The sequence below is a fragment of the Balaenoptera ricei genome, chromosome 10 (genome assembly GCF_028023285.1).
Source record: "Balaenoptera ricei isolate mBalRic1 chromosome 10, mBalRic1.hap2, whole genome shotgun sequence".
Classification (NCBI taxonomy): domain Eukaryota; kingdom Metazoa; phylum Chordata; class Mammalia; order Artiodactyla; family Balaenopteridae; genus Balaenoptera; species Balaenoptera ricei.
This window is the reverse complement of record NC_082648.1, coordinates 99,541,084-99,560,391: the sequence shown is the minus strand read 5'-3', so window position 1 is coordinate 99,560,391 and position 19,308 is coordinate 99,541,084. Positions and strand designations below refer to the sequence as shown.

At 44.3% G+C, this 19,308-nt stretch overlaps 1 protein-coding gene across 1 annotated transcript in view; it reads right to left on the bottom strand.

The window, feature by feature from the left end:
- MEI1 (meiotic double-stranded break formation protein 1) overlaps positions 1–19,308 on the bottom strand; it is a 67,088-nt gene that overhangs the window by 2,523 nt on the left and 45,257 nt on the right. Inside the window, exons 22-27 of the mRNA XM_059934876.1 lie at positions 18,147–18,251; positions 9,583–9,693; positions 9,152–9,312; positions 6,442–6,523; positions 6,079–6,254; positions 401–482 (exon numbers count right to left, since the gene is read on the bottom strand). Coding sequence (XP_059790859.1) covers positions 401–482; positions 6,079–6,254; positions 6,442–6,523; positions 9,152–9,312; positions 9,583–9,693; positions 18,147–18,251 — 717 coding nt within the window. The remainder of the gene's footprint in view (positions 1–400; positions 483–6,078; positions 6,255–6,441; positions 6,524–9,151; positions 9,313–9,582; positions 9,694–18,146; positions 18,252–19,308) is intronic.

Below are 19,308 nucleotides of genomic sequence, written 5' to 3'. Positions count from 1 at the left end.
TCCCACTATTGTGGGAGGCAGGCAACAGGAAGAGCTCTGCCACTTAAGAGCTATGTGACCTTGGTTGGGGCAAGTTGCTTAACCTCCCTGAACCTCAGTGTCCTCATCTGTATGATGGGCATGGCAGTACCTTGCAGTATTGTTAAAAGAATTAGACAAAATGAGTGTGAATCAGGGAGCTCCCTGGTGGCCTAATGGTTAGGATTCTGGGCTTTCACTGCCATGGCCTGGGTTCAATTCCTGGTTGGGGAACTGAGATCCTGCAAGCCACGTGGCTCCGCCAAAAAAAATGAGTGTGAATCACAGAACAGAGGATGGGAGTCTGGGGTGGGAGGGTGGCAGGTGCTGGCCCCCTCCAATCTCCCCCAGGGGAACATCAGAGAATGGGGAGGGTTTCTACCGATGTCTGGACTCCGGGCATGCAGGTAGTCAAGCAAAGCCTCCAGGCAGCCGACACAGGCATGGGACAACAGAGGGTCCTTCTGCAAGAAAACAACAAAAACAAAAAACCCACAGAAGTTCACTTCAGGTTTTGCTACCAGTGGATTTTGGTGCCAACCAAGAAAAAAACATTTGGTTTTCAAAACAATTTAGATTTCAGAATTTCAGATTTGGGATTGTGGCTCTGTAGATAATCAAGAAATGTTTGTTGGTTTCATCTCTCACCCACACACAAAGCACAGTGCTTATACTGATGATTTACCTACATTTGAGAGACTGTTTTGCTTCAGAAAAGGATGGGCCCTGGGCCCCATTAAGAGATTCACAGATTACAGATTCTGTAAGAGCCACACAGTTTATCTAAGCCAGTGCATGTAAATCTTTTTTTAAAGCAGCAGAACCTTTCATCAAACAAAATTTTATGCTCTAATAAGCATAAGAAAAGAACTTAGGGTTAGGGAGATGCAAATTAAAACCACCTTGAGATACCACTACACACTCATCAACAGCTAAAACTGACTGACAGTACCAAGTGTTGGCAAGAATGTGAAGCAACTGGAACTCTCGTGCACTCCTGATGGGAAGGAAACATGGTGCAGCCACTTTGGAACCAAACAGTCTGATGTTGTTTTGTTTTGTTTTTTTAAAATTATTTATTTATTTACTTTTTTGGCTACATTTGGTCATCGTTGCTGCACAAGGGCTTTCTCCAGTTGCAACGAGCAGGGGCCACTCCTCATTGCAGTGCACAGGCTTCTCATTGTGGTGGCTTCTCTTTTTTTTTTTTTTTTTTTTTTTTAATTTATTTTTGGCTGTGTTGGGTCTTCATTTTCTATGCTAGGGCTTTCTCTAGTTGCGGCGAGCGGTGGCCACTCTTCATCGCAGTGCGCGGGCCTCTCAACCGTCGCAGTTTCGCGGCCTCTCTTGTGGCGGAGCACAAGCTCCAGACGCGCAGGCTCAGTAGCTGTGGCTCATGGGCCTAGTTGCTCCGCGGCATGTGGTATCTTCCCAGACCAGGGCTCGAACCCGTGTCCCCTGAATTGGCAGGCAGACTCTCAACCACTGCACCACCAGGGAAGCCCCAAGGCTTCTCTTGTTACAGAGCACGGGCTCTAGGCACGCAGGCTTCAGTAGTTGTGGCACGCGGGCTCAGTAGTTGTGGCTCACAGGCTCTAGAGCTCAGCCTCAGCAGCTGTGGTGCACAGGCTCTGTTCTCCATGGCATGTTGTTCTTCCCGGACCAAGGATCGAACCCGTGTCCCCTGCATTGGCAGGAGGATTCCCAACCACTGTGCCACCAGGGAAGTCCCAGTCTGATGGTTTCTTATAAAGTTAAACATACACTTACCATATGTGGTAGGCATTTAAGATGGTCCCATGACCTTTGCTCCCAGATGTGACTCCTGTGATTAGGTTACATTACATGGCAAAAAGGAGATTGTTTGGGTGGGTCCAATCTAATTACACCAGTCCTTTAAAAGCAGAATTTACTCTGGCTGGTAGCAGAAGAAGAACCAGAGAGTCCGGAAGTGTGAGAAGGACTCAACATGCATTGCTGGTTTGAAGATGGAGGGGCTGTGTGAGAAAAAATGTGTGCAACCTTAAAGAGCTGAAAGAGCCACCCACCCCCAACAGGAGGAAGAAGTGGATTCTTTCCCAGCTCTCCCAAATAAGCACCCAGCCTGACCAATACCTTGATTTCAGCTTTGTGAGACCCTAAGCAAAGAACCTGGTCGAGCCCACCCAGACTTCCGACATAGAGAATTGTGAGATAATAAATGGGTGTTGTGTTAAGCCATTACATTTGTGATATGTAGTTACACAGCAATAGAAAACTAATATGTCATTTGACCCAGCAATCCCACTCCTAGGTATTTATCCAAGAGAAATAAAAATGGGTTTTCACAAAGACTTGTACTTCAGTCTTTATTCATGATAGCCAAAAATCTGGAAGTCCCAAATATCTATCGGTAGGTGAATGGATCAACAAATTGTGGAATAGCCACATAATGGGCTACTAATCACCAATAAAAAGAAATGAAGTACTGATAACACACAACAATATAAATGAATCTCAAAAGCATTAAGCTAAGTGAAAGAAGACAGACACATAAGACCACATACTGTATGATTTCATTTATATGGAATTCTAGAAATGGTAAAACTGTAGTGCCAGAAAGCAGATCAGTGTTTGCCAAGGGTCAGGGATGGGGAGAGGGGACTGACTAAACAGGGGTCCAAGGGAACTTTTTGTGGTGATGGAAATCTATACCGGGATTGTGGTGGTGTTTACAAAACTGTATATGTTTGTCAAAACTCATCTAGTTGTACCCTTAAAATCAGTGAATTTTATTGCATGTAAGTTATATCTCAATAAAACTGATTTTTTAAAATGTAAAAACAAACTAACAACCACAAAAATCCTATGCTCTCCTCATGCTATTCTTTGGAAGGCAGCAACCTGGAGGTTAAGGTATGGGACAGACTTGGGTTTGAAGCCTTGCTTGGTCACTTACCATCTGTGTGATCCTGGCCAAGGTTACTTGATTTTGCTAAGTGGGGATAAAAAGATTACTTGGGCTGCCAAGAGGGTAAGATGAGCAATGCATACAGAGGGTTTAACCAGTGGTTGGCACAGAGTTAACACTCAAAAAATGGTGACTATACTGAAGGAAAAAAAAAAAAATCAGTTGGAAATTAATCCCAGGCAATGACTTGTTTATTTATGTATTTATACTATACAGGTAAATCATAGGATAAATATTCTTCCCACTGTTTAAGATTCTACTAAGATCCTATAATAAAATAATTCTGTTATATTTTTTTAAAAAATGGTGAATATTTTAGTGAAATGTATAATAGGGGAAACACTCTCGCTCTTTAACAACCCCTAAGTCTCCTTCATAGGATCCCTAAGGTCTTTAAGACCTACAGTTTGAAGTGGTTGAGCTAACTCACTAACCTCATTTTAAAGCTGAGAAAACTGAGGCCCAGAGAGAAAATACTTGACCTGAGGACACCTGGGTGGTAGGTGGCAGGTCTAGAAACAAATCCTAGGCCTTGTGCCCTTTCTCCTTCTCCAATCTAAAATTAACTCTTAACCAGTGGGCACTTCCACCCTTTTCCCAGGTACCCAAGATTAGCCACTTCAAATGCAACCTCTCCTGTGGAGCCTTCCTTGATTCAAATAATAGGTCATTTTGCTATTAATTATAATTTCTTGTGTTTCCTACAATCTGTGAGTGCTTAAATGGCTGAAACGGCATCATATTCATTTCTGCGTCCTCATTCACTCATTCAACAAACATTACTGAATGCCAATTCTGTGGGAGGCTTTATGCTGGGTAGTGAGTGTAAGGGAATCATTTTCCCCCTATGTTCTGAATATTAAATCAGGAACTTCAGCCCTTTCAGAAACATTAAAGAGAAAGCATTTGCCCTTCCTCCCACCTCTAACTGGCTCCTCCTCACCCAACGAGAGATTTATCTAACAAGTGAGATGCTAGCTTAACACCTACTGAGCCATCAGGGCAGGACTAAGGTATTAAAGGTCATGCTCCCATGAACTCAAACTCTTAAGATCTTGGCCAGCTGGCTAAGTGTCCAACATGGACATTATGGAAATGCAAACACAATTTACCTGCCTATGGGCTCCTGGTCTGGCCCAGGGGAAGGAGGGTAGTTAAAAAATCCTTTTGGATAAGATATGATAAAGCAAGCATAGTAAAATGTTAATGGTAGAATGTACATGGTGGGTATATGAGTGTTCACTGTAAAATTCTTTCATTTTTGCTGTATGTTTGAAAAATCTCAGACTAAAAAAAAGCCCGTTCTGACCTTAAGTCCCAGCTACATTCTACTATGGTGTTTACCAGCAATAAAGCTGATGCTTTGGTTCTCATTTGATTCCTGATTTCCCAACTGGATTTGAACCCACAGGGGGAAGGAGACACAAAGATTAACCAGACACAGTCCCTACCTTTGAGGAGCTCACAGCCTGGGGAAGACCGATATGAAAATGGGAACTCACAACAGAGAGAGGTAAGTGCCATACGTGATAGAGGTTTGATCCATGAAGAGCACAGAGCCTTTGAATAGATGTGCTGGCAGGACAAGACTCGGCATCCACACAGCCCGCACAGGGCCCACTTCTGGAGCATTCTCCACATCCTCACATTTCCCCACTTCCCCCAACCTGTGCACAGGCCCAGTGGGGATCAATCCTTGAACATAATCTCCCACAGTCAACAGCCGTATCAAATATGTCTGTCATTATCTGGGCGGCCAGTGGAGACCATTCAAATCAAGGCCCCACCCCTCCCCCGAGGAAGTCTCTGCAACTCCTCTCACTCATTTGCTGGTTGCCCCCACCTCCCTCTTCTTGCCCACAATGCCTTGCCATCAGACCAGACCACGTGGATCTGTGACCATCGGTCGTCGGCAAGCTTTAAGGAGCAGGAGAAGAGAGTCCAAGTCTAACTAAAACAGCATAAACACCTGGGGCCTTGGTCACCCTACAGTGACCAGCTCATATTTGAAAATAACAGACAATAAGCTCCTTGAAAGAGAAGAAAGTCTCAAGGAATCATGGGTGGGAACGGGCCAGAGGGCCAGGGACAGGGAATGAGTCCATATCAGAGAACAAAATTGTGCTGCCATCAAGATCAATCCGATCTCTGATGCCCCTTACCCTCGGGGACCTAGGACAAGTCACTTGATATTTCCAGCCCAGCTCAAGCACCTCCCCCAGAAAGGCTTCTCTGACAGCCACTCTCACAGTCACCCTACACCAGCCTGTAATGTACGTCCTGTGCCCCCACTGTGCAGTGCTTCCCTTCAACCCAGCACTGCCCACTCTGTGTTAGCACCTCTTATCCACATGGCACCATCCACCGCCCCCTGAAACTGTTAACTTCTCAAAGGCGGGAATCTGATCGATCTCCTTGCCCCCACCACCCTTCACAGTATGTGATCGCTGGATAAACAATGATCTCCAAGAATCCTCTAAGCTGTAAAACACAAACCCCTCTGAGGTGGACATCTACTGTTTTTGCTTGTCCAGGATCCATTCCTCCTTCTTCTAAGAACAGTTTTCTCTTGCAGAACCATTCCTCTCTTATGTTTAGTCCATGTGAGTTAGGGAGAGCTGACCATATGCCCCAGCCTCCAGGAGAGGACACTCACCCAAGCCAGGTCAATCAGAGCATCCCATGTTTTGGGCATAGTGACTGCCACATTACCAAGCCAGGCTAATGAGACTCAATTCTGGGGACTACTAGGAAAGAGAAACTTTCTTTCTGCTGGAGGGACATATGCCAGGAGCTGCTGCTGGTCATCCTACCATCCCATGAGAATAAAGCTGACAGAGAAATGCAGAGCCAAGAGATGGAGACAGTTCTGATGACACTGTCTGAGCCTCTGGGATCCCAGCTGTGCCTGAAGCCAGTTTTGACCCCTGGACTTCTCAGTTATGAGACAATTTGAGTTTCATTTCTGTCACTGTAACTTTAAAACCAGTCAATCCTCTCTCTAGGCCTTGGTGGGAATACCAGGATCTTGACAGGCAGCCACCCCTTCCTGCTGTCATCCTGGGAGAAGCAGGCTCCACTGCCAGGGTCCCACTCCACAAAGGCCTTACCTGAACCAGGAGGTTCTGCAGTCCGATGACCAGGGACAGCACTTGTGATGTTCCCAGTGGAGCTAGGACAGTGTCCTCAGGGGCTGGCGGTGGCTGGGCCCCTGAGGGCAGCAGGGTAACCAGGGCAGAGGAAAAGCTTTGTTGCAGGGCTGTCCGCAGGAAGCGTAAGATGGCAGCTGAAAGTAGAAAACTCCTTACACCCAGTTCTTGCCTCATTCCCCAACTCCCCACCAGTTCTGTCACAGGGGGAGGACAATGGGGATAATAATGGGGTGACCACGGGCTGGTCTGGGTGGGGTGGTCTCATCTCAGAATCTAGGGGAAAGGTTTTTCTTCTCCTGCTAGAGGCCCTTGGTCCCACACCTGAGAGCAGTGCAGCCTTTTTCTTCGGAAAGCTGAGGGCCTTCAATACTTGGTCCAGTTCCACAGACAGTGTCTGATGAACCTGGCAGGGCAGAGGGTAAAGGGATAACCCCCACATTCTGGGAGCTTGGGCAGAAAACCACCTGCTACAATATCTCTTTTACCCCCCCCTACACATACCCGCTACATCCAGAAGGACAGAGGAGGCCACACAGAGTCTTGTGAGCCTCACCGATCCTGGATTCAGGAGCTTGAGGAGGAAAATCAAGCCCAGACCTGGAGAACCCTGCTTCTCCCAAATTTCCCCCATCCTCAGAGAGCTCCTGCACCAGGGAGTCTTTCCCAGCCTTAGCTGTGGGTCAGTCTCCTCTTCAGCCCACCAACCACCTAAGTCAGATCTGGAGTCCGATGGCCCAGAATCAAAATCCTGGCTCTGCCACTTGCCAGCTGTATGGCCGTGGGCAAGTCAACGCACTGCACCTCTCTCAGCCTGCCTTACTTCCTTCACCTACGAAATGGGAACAGTGCCACCTGCTTTCACTCCCTCCAGAGCTATCGTGAAGAACAGCTGAGGATCAGCATCGTAAATGTGCTCCTTAATGTCAAAGCAATGACCACACTGAGGGGTTAGTTTGGGTGACAGGTTCAAAGCTGTGAGTCTGCTCTGCTCTCCTTACCCAGAACATAAGCTGCCTGAAGGCAGCTTTTCCTCTACTTGGATCTACAAGTGCTTGACACAAAGCAATTCCTCAAAAATGCTTGTTAGGGCTTCCCTTGTGGTGCAGTGGTTAAGAATCCGCCTACCAATGCAGGGGACACGGGTTCGAGCCCTAGTCTGGGAAGATCCCACATGCCACAGAGCAACTAAGCCCGTGCACCACAACTACTGAGCCTGTACCCTAGAGCCCGCGAGCCACAACTACTGAGCCCACGTGCCACAACTACTGAAGCCTGCGTGCCCTAGAGCCCGTGCTCCGCAACAAGAGAAGCCACCGCAATGAGAAGCCTGCACACCACAATGAAGAGTAGCCCCCACTAGCTGCAACTAGAGAAAGCCCACGCGCAGCAACGAAGACCCAACGCAGCCAAAAAAAAAAAATGCTTGTTAGCTGGTGGAATTGGCAGGTTCCAGGCAGAAGAACCAACTTGTATAAAGGTATGGAGATGCCATACTAATCTAAGATGTAAACAGAGGAAGCTGTGTGTGGAGGTTATATGGGAACTCTGTGCTATCTGCTCGATTTTTTTGTAAATCTAAAACTGTCCTAAAAATAACAGCTATTAAAAATCAACCAAAAACAAACAAAAAAAGTACTGAGATGTGAAAGAGCACAGTTGACTGGGAGAAGAGCAAACACTTGGTCAGAAGACAGGAAAGGAGGGTAGAATGGCAGAAAGTAAGGCTGCAGAGGGGCCTGGTAGGAAGGGTCTCAGCAGCCATGAGGAGAACAAAAAGGCTGCTGAAGGAGAGTGAGCAGAGGGGAAGTGTGGACAGACCGTGGCCACAGGGTTAGGAGAGGTGGAGCAAGGGAGAAGCTGGAGGCCAGAAGATTGTGAACAGGCCATATTAGTGGTGAGGATGAATGATCAGGCCTGAACTAGGGCAGAGGGGAGGACTTAAGAGTAGAGGTACTTACGTAATTGGCTAGTTATGAGCTGAGGGCCAGGGCAGAACCAACGACAAGGCGCAGGCTTCCATCCAGGCAGGTGACTGCAGGGCTAGGGGTGGGCCCAATAGCCTCACATAGAAAAGTAGGAGAGGTTCCTGTCCCAAATCAACCCCATTGGCAACTACCTGAGGATCTGCTATAGCGTAGATGTGCCACAGCTTACTGAAACCCTAGAGGCCAAACTTGAAAACTCACTTCACTTCTACACAAATGTGTGCGCCTGGCATTAGATTGGCACAGGGCTGGGCACAGTGCGAGGACACCTCAAAGGCTAGGAGATGGTTTCTGTCCACTAGGGGCAGCCAGCCTTAGGGAGGAAACACCTGAATGTGAAGCAGCCCACAGAGGAGCTCATGCAGGGCACTAGGATGACAAGGTCGTACAAGAGGGAGGGGCTGAGAGGAAACGGGGTGCTCTGTGGATATGTCTATGGCTCTCCTGTTCCCTGCATCACCTTCTCAAACAGTCACATGACAGTTTACACATGTATGGCACTCACAGCTTGCCACCCACAACTTCAAGGTCACCCGCTGGATTCTGCCTTCTTGTCCAGTCTGACAGTCCATTCCCTACACTCCAGCCACGCAGTACCTCACCACTCTTCAAATATATATACCAAGTCTTAAATTTGTGCAGCTTCAGGCCTGTGCTCATATCATTCTCTTTGCCTGGAGCGCCCTTCCCCCGCTATTTTTGTCTGGTACAGTCTTGCTTACCTTTCAGGGCTTTGCTTAAAGATTACAACACAAGTTCCCCAAGTGTGGGGTATTTACTGTATTCATTTTTTATCCCTCTGTGCCTCGAATACAGCCTGGCATGCAGGTGATCCATGTGTGCTGAATGGATTAATGTAAACCAACTTGACAACAGCCTTGAATGTTTTTTCCCTGTTTGTAGGCAAGGAAACTGAAGCTCAGAGAGTTAAATACCTTGCCAAGGTTACACAACTAATAAGCCACAGATCTGGGATCAGAACTCAAGATCTTGTCAGTCCTTGGAGTGCCACCCATGCGCCAAAGTTACGGGGGTTAGAAACTAACCTGCAGATTGCCATCGTGCTGCTGGGCAGAGAAGGAGGCAGTGAGCAGCCAGGCGGAGCAGAGGAGCTCGGTCCTGGGAGAGCCCTCCTCAGCCCAGGTGAGGGCCAGCGTCTTCTCCAGAAGCTCTATCAGGGCCGTGCTGCTCAGGAGCACTGCAGCAGCTGTAGAGGGTTGGGCAGGGCAGCTGGTGTTTAGTTAGCACCCGATGGGTGCTTCACACACATGGTGAATGAACAAAAGGATGAGCTTAAGGCTCTAAGTTTCATTTCGGAACCACAGGTTACTGGAACCAGAAAGGACCTTAGGCCCATCCGATCCAGCCACACACCCCCTTTTTTATTTTTTTTAAGATGGAAAAACTGAGGGCAGCAAGGGCCATAGACACTGCCCAGCACCCTTCCTCTTCACTATGCCAGCCCGGGCCCCAGCACCTCTCTTCTGACTGCCCAGCGTGGTCTGATGAAGGCTCCAATACAGGAAGTTGAAGGAGGGCTGCAGGATGTCTGTGTCAGTGGGACTGCATTTCCCACACAGCTTGCTCACTGCAAGAGATGAGAGTGCCCTGGAGCCCCAATGCTCAGAACTCCATGGCTTTAGCACACACCAGCACTCACACTTCTTACAGCTAGTGGCCCTCAATTGGCTAATTTCAGATGTCAGTCTTGGGGACCAAGCACAAACTAAGCACCCCTGATATTACGGCCAATGGAAAGAAACAGTGACAAACCCGAAGATATGTTCACACCCTCCATCTGAACAAACATCAGGCAAGCAGCCCACAGCTGCACATTAGAACAGACTTCACAAGTGTAGGTGGTCAAAAGGCATCCTATGACAGCGCTCATGCCAGCACAGACTCCAGGTTGGAGAGTCTGCAGAGGTCATATAGGCCAACCTGCCACCATCAGCAGAAAGAAGATCCAGTCTCTGAATTCTTCCAGCAACAGGACACTCACCACCTTCACAGGGGAGCTCTGTAACCGTCAACGTGCTGTTCCCTAAACTTGCCGTATTCTCTCTCTCACACCACCTCCATCTGGCTAACTCCTTTCCTCCTATTCAGCAATCAAGATTCAGCTCAAACTTCGCCTTCCTCATGAAGCCTTAATCTCTCAAGGCAAGATTAAACGCCTCTTCATGCTCTGCCAGCCCTCAGCAGAGCAGTTACTACACTGTAGAGTAGACATCTACAGAGCACATCCCTTTCCTCTTGGGAATTACCACTCCTTGCTCCCCCGCCCCCCACCATCCTAGATATGAAACCTACCTAAGTCTCCATTCTTTTTTTTTTTTTAAATTCAAACAGAAAGTCACAAAAATTATACTCATTCTCATCAGTTCACTCAGTCCCATGTAATTAATTTTTTTTATCTTGATCTTTTGTTAGCGCTTTTATAAATTCATCAGTTTTCCATTAGAGTTCTGAAAATGCTTATTCATTCAGTTCAGCAGTATAGTCAGTTACCAGAAACCAGTACTTGTCAGAGTCTTTTCCATGAATTCCTTGAAGATGAAACCCTTTTATAGGAACATTTTTGCAAAAGCATCAGAGTACACCCAGAACTGTCTGTAAATGACAAAAGACTCAAAAATGACCACGGTTAAAGATTTGATGAAAGTTCATAATAATGCAATTGACAAGGAAATTTAGTTATTTCTGAGATATACATTTTAAAATAACTAGAATGATGACTTATAACATTATACCAGAACACATAAGATTTTTAGGAATTTCATGTAATGTCTGAAACATTTATATTAACATATTTCCATACTAATAACCCAAAGAAAGTTTAGTATTAGTTTTTCTTTTTTTTAATTTTTGAATTTTATTTATTTTTTTATACAGCAGGTTCTTATTGGTCATCAATTTTATACACATCAGTGTACACATGTCAATTCTAATCGCCCAATTCATCACACCACCATCCCACCCCTCTGCGGCTTTCCCCCCTTGGTGTCCATATGTTTGTTCTCTACAGGTGTCTCAACTTCTGCCCTGCAAACCAGTTCATCTGTACCATTTTTCTAGGTTCCACATACACGCGTTAATATATGATATTTGCTTTTCTCTTTCTGACTTACTTCACTCTGTATGACAGTCTCTAGATCCATCCACGTCTCAACAAATGACCCAATTTCGTTCCATTTTATGGCTGAGTAATATTCCATTGTATATATGTACCACAACTTCTTTATCCATTCATCTGTCGATGGGCATTTAGGTTGCTTCCATGACCTGGCTATTGTAAATAGTGCTGCAATAAACATTGGAGTGCATGTGTCTTTTTGAATTATGGTTTTCTCTGGATATATGCCCAGTAGTGGAATTGCTGGGTCATATGGTAATTCTATTTTTAGTTTTTTAAGGACCCTCCATACTGTTCTCCATAGTGGCTGTATCAATTTACATTCCCACCAACAGTGCAAGAGGGTTCCCTTTTCTCCACACCCTCTCCAGCATTTGTTGTTTGTAGATTTTCTGATGATGCCCATTCTAAACTGGTGTGAAGTGATACACTGTAGTTTTGATTTGCATTTCTCTAATAATTAGTGAAATTAGAGAATTAGTGATTCTCTGATAATTAGTGATGTTGAGCAGCTTTTCATGTGCTTCTTGGCCATCTGTAGGTCCTCTTTGGAGAAATGTCTATTTAGGTCTTCTGCCCATTTTTGGATTGGGTTTTTTGTTTAATATTGAGCTGCATGAGCTGTTTATATATTTTGGAGATTAATCCTTTGTCCGCTGATTTGTTTGTAAATATTTTCTCCCATTCTGAGGGTTGTCTTTTCATCTTGTTTATGGTTTCCTTTGCTGTGCAAAAGCTTTGAAGTTTCATTAGGTCCCATTTGTTTATTTTTGTTTTTATTTCCATTACTCTAGGAGGTGGACCAAAAAAGATCTTGCTGTGATTTATGTCAAAGAGTGTTCTTCCTATGTTTTCCTCTAAGAGTTTTATAGTGCCGGTCTTACATTTAGATCTCGAATCCATTTTGAGTTTATTTTTGTGTATGGTGTTATGGAGTGTTCTAATTTCATCCTTTTACATGTAGCTTGTCCAGTTTTCCCAGCACCACTTATTGAAGAGACTGTCTTTTCTCCATTGTATATCCTTGCCTCCTTTGTCATAGATTAGTTGACCATAGGTGCGTGGGTTTATCTCTGGGCTTTCTATCTTGTTCCATTGATCTATGTTTCTGTTTTTGTGCCAGTGCCACATTGTCTTGATTACTGTAGCTTTGTAGTATAGTCTGAAGTCAGGGAGTCTGATTCCTCCAGCTCCATTTTTTTCCCTCAAGACTGCTTTGGCTATTCGGGGTCTTTTGTGTCTCCATACAAATTTTAAGATTTTTTTCTTCTAGTTCCATAAAAAATGCCACTGGTAATTTGATAGGGATTGCATTGAATCTGTAGATTGCTTTGGGTAGTATAGTCATTTTGACAATATTGATTCTTCCAATCCAAGAACATGGTGTATCTCTCCATCTGTTGGTATCATCTTTAATTTCTTTCATCAGTGTCTTACAGTTTTCTGCATACAGGTCTTTTGTCTCCCTAGGTAGGTTTATTCCTAGGTATTTTATTCTTTTTGTTGCAATGGTAAATGGGAGTGTTTCCTTAATTTCTCTTTCAGATTCCTCATCATTAATGTATAGGAATGCAAGAGATTTCTGTGCATTAATTTTGTATCCTGCAACTTTACCAAATTCATAGACTAGCTCTAGTAGTTTTCTGGTGGCATTTTTAGGATTCTCTATGTATAGTATCATGTCATCTGCAAACAGCGACAGTTTTATTTCTTCTTTTCCAATTTGTATTCCTTTTATTTCTTTTTCTTCTCTGATTGCCGTGGCTAGGACTTCCAAAACTATGTAGAATAATAGTGGTGACAGTGGACATCCTTGTCTTGTTCCTGATCTTAGAGGAAATGCTTTCAGTTTTTCACCATTGAGAATGATGTTTGCTGTGGGTTTGTCGTATATGGCCTTTATTATGTTGAGGTAGGTTCCCTCTATGCCCACTTTCTGGAGAGTTTTTTCATAAATGGGTGTTGAATTTCGTCAAAAGCTTTTTCTGCATCTATTGAGATGATCATATGGTTTTTATTCTTCAATTTGTGAATATGGTGTATCACACTGATTGATTTGTGTATATTGAAGAATCCTTGCGTCCCTGGGATAAATCCCACTTGATCATGGTGTATGATCCTTTTAATGTGTTGTTGGGTTCTGTTTGCTAGTATTTTGGTGAGGCTCTTTGCATCTATATTCACCAGTGATATTGGTCTGTAATTTTTTTTGTAGTATCTTTGTCTGATTTTGGTATCAGGGTGATGGTGGCCTCATACAATGAGTTTGGGATTGTTCCTTCCTCTGCAATTTTTTGGAAGAGTTTGAGAAGGATGGGTGTTAGCTCTTCTCTAAATGTTTGATAGAATTCACCTGTGAAGCCATCTGGTCCTGGACTTTTGTTTGTTGGAAGATTTTTAATCACAGTTTCAATTTCATTGCTTGTGATTGGCCTGTTCATATTTTCTGTTTCTTCCTGGTTCAGTCTTGGAAGGTTATACCTTTCTAAGAATTTGTCCATTTCTTCCAGGTTGTCCATTTTATTGGCATGGAGTTGCTTGTAGTAGTCTCTTAGGATGCTTTGTATTTCTGTGGTGTCTGTTGTAACTTCTCCTTTTTCATTTCTAATTTTATTGATTTGAGTCCTCTCCCTCTTTTTCTTGATGAGTCTGGCTAATGGTTTATCAATTTTGTTTATCTTCTCAAAGAACCAGCTTTTAGTTTTATTGATCTTTGCTATTGTTTTCCTTGTTTCTATTTCACTTATTTCTGCTCTGATCTTTATGATTTCTTTCCTTCTGCTAACTTTGGGTTTTGTTTGTTCTTCTTTCTCTAGTTCCTTTAGGTGTAAGGTTAGATTGTTTATTTGAGATTTTTCTTGTTTCTTGAAGTAGGCTTGTATAGCTATAAACTTCCCTCTTAGAACTGCTTTTGCTGCATCCCATAGGTTTTGGATCGTTGTGTTTTCATTGTCATTTGTCTCTAGGTATTTTTTGATTTCCTCTTTGATTTCTTTGTGATCTCTTGGTTATTTAGTAATGTATTGTCTAGCCTCCATGTGTTTGTGTTTTTTACTTTTTTTCCCCTGTAATTGATTTCTAATCTCATAGCGCTGTGGTCAGAAAAGATGCTTGATATGACTTCACTTTTCTTAAATTTACTGAGGCTTGATTTGTGACCCAAGATGTGATCTATCCTGGAGAATGTTCCGTGCGCACTTGAGAAGAAAGTGTAATCTGCTGTTTTTGGATGGAATGTCCTATAAATATCAATTAAATCTATCTGGTCTATTGTGTCATTTAAAGCTTCTGTTTCCTTATTTATTTTCATTTTGGATGATCTGTCCATTGGTGTAAGTGAGGTGTTAAAGTCCCCCACTATTATTGTGTTACCGTCGATTTCCTCTTTTATAGCTGTTAGTAGTTGCCTTATGTGTCGAAGTGCTCCTATGTTGGGTGCATATATAATCGTTATATCTTCTTCATGGATTGATCCCTTGATCATTATGTAGTGTCCTTCCTTGTCTCTTGTAACATTCTTTATTTTAAAGTCTATTTTATTGGATATGAGTATTGCTACTCCAGCTTTCTTTTGATTTCCATTTGCATGGAATATCTTTTTCCATCCCCTCACTTTCAGTCTGTATGTGTCCCTAGGTCTGAAGTGGGTCTCTTGTAGACAGCATATATATGGGTCTTGTTTTTGTATCCATTCAGCAAGCCTGTGTCTTTTGGTTGGAGCATTTAATCCATTCACGTTTAAGGTAATTATCGATATGTATGTTCCTATGACCATTTTCTTAATTGTTTTGGGTTTGTTTTTGTAGGTCCTTTTCTTCTCTTGTGGTTCCCAGTTAGAGAAGTTCCTTTAGCATTTGTTGTAGAGCTGGTTTGGTGGTGCTGAATTCTCTTAGCTTTTGCTTGTCTGTAAAGCTTTTGATTTCTCCATCAAATCTGAATGAGATCCTTGCTGGGTAGAGTAATCTTGGTTGTAGGTTCTTCCCTTTCATCACTTTATTAAGTATATCATGCCACTCCCTTCTGGCTTGTAGAGTTTCTGCTGAGAAATCAGCTGTTAACCTTATGGGAGTTCCCTTGTATGTTATTTGTCGTTTTTCCCTTGCTGCTTTCAATAATTTTTCTTTGTCTTTAATTTTTGCCAATTTGATTACTATGTGTCTCAGCGTGTTTCTCTTTGGGTTTATCCTGTATGGGACTCTCTGTGCTTCCTGGACTTGGGTGGCTATTTCCTTTCCCATGTTAGGGAAGTTTTCGACTATAATCTCTTCAAATATTTTCTTGGGTCCTTTCTCTCTCTCTTCTCCTTCTGGGACCCCTATAATGTGAATGTTGTTGCGTTTAATGTTGTCCCAGAGGTCTCTTAGGCTGTCTTCATTTCTTTTCATTCTTTTTTCTTTATTCTGTTCCATGGCAGTGAACTCCACCATTCTGTCTTCCAGGTCACTTATCCATTCTTCTGCCTCAGTTATTCTGCTATTGATTCCTTCTAGTGTAGTTTTCATTTCAGTTATTGTATTGTTCATCTCTGTTTGTTTGTTCTTTAATTCTTCTAGGTCTTTGTTAAACATTTCTTGCATCTTCTCGATCTTTGCCTCCATTCTTTTTCCTAGGTCCTGGATCATCTTCACTATCATTATTCTGAATTCTTTTTCTGGAAGGTTGCCTATCTCCACTTCATTTAGTTGTTTTTCTGGTGTTTTATCTTGTTCCTTCATCTGGTACATAGCCCTCTGCCTTTTCATCTTGTCTATCTTTCTGTGAATGTGGGTTTTGAGTCACAGGCTGCAGGACTGTAGTTCTTCTTGCTTCTGCTGTCTGCCCCACCATTCACTTGTTTGGCAGCCACAGCACACTTGACTTTACTTGGCTTGTGGTCGGCCAGACAAGCAGGCCCCCCAACTGTACCCTCACCCGTGAACTACAGTCCTCTACCCTCAATGCTCTCAAATAAAAGTACCCAAGGGGGCTTCCCTGGTGGTGCAGTGGTTGAGAGTCTGCCTGCCAATGCAGGGGACACAGGTTCGAGCCCTGGTCTGGGGGGATCCCACATGCCGCAGAGCAACTGGTCCCGTGAGCCACAGCTACTGAGCCTGCGCGTCTGGAGCCTGTGCTCCGCAACAAGAGAGGCCACGACAGTGAAAGGCCCACGCACCGCGATGAAGACTGGCCACCGCTCACCGCAACTAGAGAAAGCCCTCGCACAGAAACGAAGACCCAACACAGCCAAAAATAAAGAAATAAATTAAAAACAAGAAAAGTACTCAAGGGTTATATGTAAATGTATATTCATTTCATGTGTATGTTTCATCCTGTTATTTCTCCCTGTTAGAGGCCCTTTCTATTTATTTATTTATTTATTTGGCCACACTGTATGGCTTATGGGATCTTAGTTCCCTGACCAGGGATCAAACCCGTGCCCCCTGCAGTGGAAGTGCGGAGCCCTAATCACTGGACAACCAGGGAATTCCCTAGAGGCCCTTTTTTTTTTTTTTTTTAGATTACTGCTTTTTTTTTTTTTTAACATCTTTACTGGAGTATAATTCTTTACAATGGTGTGTTAGTTTCTGCTTTATAACAAAGTGAATCAGCTATACATATAAATATATCCCCATATCTCCTCCCTCTTGCGTCTTCCTCCCACCCTCCCTATCCCTCCCCTCTAGGTGGTCACAAAGCACCAAGCTGATATCCCTGTGCTATGTGGCTGCTTCCCACTAGCTATCTATTTTACATTTGGTAGTGTATATATGTCCATGCCACTCTCTCACTTCGTCCCAGCTTACCCTTCCCCCTCCCCGTGTCCTCAAGTCCATTCCCTAGAGGCCCTTTTGATGGCTGTTTTTGTCACACACAGACCTCCCTCCCAGCTGAGCATCACCCTTAACCTGATAAGACAGGCGGGCATGACCAGCTCCAGGTCAGGCCTGGAGGCTCTTTTTGAGCTGGACACTGATCTTCTCATGAGGAGCCTTGGGCTCCAGGCAGGAAAAAAAACCCATCCTCACCTGTGGCCAGAGGACCTGACAGTCCACAGGTACTGAAGACACACCATTTCTCCTATTAATTTCAACCTTGCCTCAACAAATCTTCCTGAGGGTACTGCCTATGAACTAGTGACCGCATTAATGAGCAATAAAAGGTCCTGAGAGGTTTGGAGTATGGGTAGAAAAGAGGCCTAGAGAACTGTGACTGGATCATCAGATCCTGAGTCAGCTGTGGGGTGAGGTGGAAAACTGAGCTTGTGCCAGGAAAAATGAAGATACATGGATTGTACCCAATGAAGGCCTACTCTGTGCCAAGCATCCTGTGGCATTCTACATCTACGGTTATTTTTGTATCAACCCTAAATCAGGTACACACTATTATTTTACCTATGAGGAACCAAAGGCTCATAGAGGCTAGGTTACTGCCCAAGGTTGCATAATTAGTGACTAAGCTGAGAACAAACCCAGGCATTCCTGATTCTGGAGCTTGTCACAATGATTTTTTTTTTTTTTTTTTTGATTTTCCAAACATTCCTAGGGAATGAGCAGAGAAAGATCTGGAAGGTCCTTTATCAAGAAGCCCACTGGAGATCAACCAATCAGGGAACTGTGCACGAGCTGATTGCATACCCTGCAACCCTCCTCCCTCACCTTGCCTTTAAAAATGCTTTGCTGAAACCCTTCGGGGAGTTCGGGGTTTGGGGGCATGAGTCCCCATTCTCCTTGCACAGCCCTGCAATAAACCTCTCTCTCCTCCAAAAAAAAAAAAAAAAAAAAAGCCCTCAGGAGTAGACTGACACACTAGCTTCTTCCAAAAAGATGAAAGGGTGGAAGAAAGGAACAAGGCCAGCACTACTGAGAGCACACCCACAGCACGCCCAGCCCCAGGCCCTCAGGCACTGTCCCAAGCAGCCAGAGCACCTTGGTGAAGGAGCTTCATGGCCATGCTGTCCAGTTCTTGCTCTGACTCGTTCCTCAGCTGCACTAAGGAGAGGAGGCTCAGCAGCAAAGGCAGGTTCCCCGAGGCTGTGAGAAACAAGGAGAGCTGGTCAGGGGGATTGACCATCAGATCACCCTAAGGTCGGACAGGCACCCACGACCCACCAGCAGTAAATAGTTTGTTGGGATTTACCCCTATTTCCTGTCTTTTTCCTTCTTCATTTAGAAGAGGGGCAACTGACGTACTGAGTGCCAGCTCTGGGTTGGGTACCAGGAATTCATTATTTCACTTAATCATCTTAAAAATCATGTGAAGTAGGGATTGTTATTCCTATTTTGCAGTTAAGAAAACTGAGGCCCAGAGAGGCTGAGTGACATCTCCAAGACCCCACAGCCTCAGGGCCAGGGCCAGGACTTGAACCCAAATCTCAATCCAGTGCTCACAGTCATTCCACTATGTATTTCCAAGAAATCTCATGGCTCTCAAACAGTATTATCAGTTAGTTGTGGCTTGTCCTTCCCTGAAAAAGAAGGACTCAGCTCTTCTAGATACCCTTAAACATACCTCCAAACTGCCATCCTCAATCAGAACTGGACCAAGTGAGCCACAGCTCTCTACCTACTTCCTCTTAATTGCTTTGAAATTTAGTTTAAAAATTCAACTTTCTAAGAGTAAACAGACCAATCCCAGTCTTTCAGTGTCTTCATACTGTACCAAATATCAAGCTTTCTTGACTCCAGGGAGTCCCATTCCAGATTTAGAAACCATCCTTTTGGATCTCACCAGGAGCTTCCAATACCTCACAGATCCACCCCCTCCCCAGCCCCTGCTGGCTGCTGCTGCCTCCCTGACCTCCCCAATATTTACCCCTTTTTTCTTCCCAACTGGAGGCTGCCATTCCTGTGACAAACAGCTCTGAGCACATGCTGGGCAGGGTGGGGACATGCATGCATACATCAAATACTCTCACCCATGCAGACATTAAACATAAGCACACTCAAACCACACACACAAACCAAATATGTTGAGCACCCACTCTCCAATGAGAGGAAGGAGATAAAGTTTAGTTTGATGCCCCACTGGTCTGGCTTTTCTTTTGCATGGAAAACTCTGATTCTGTCTCCTAGAGCAGACCTCATCAGG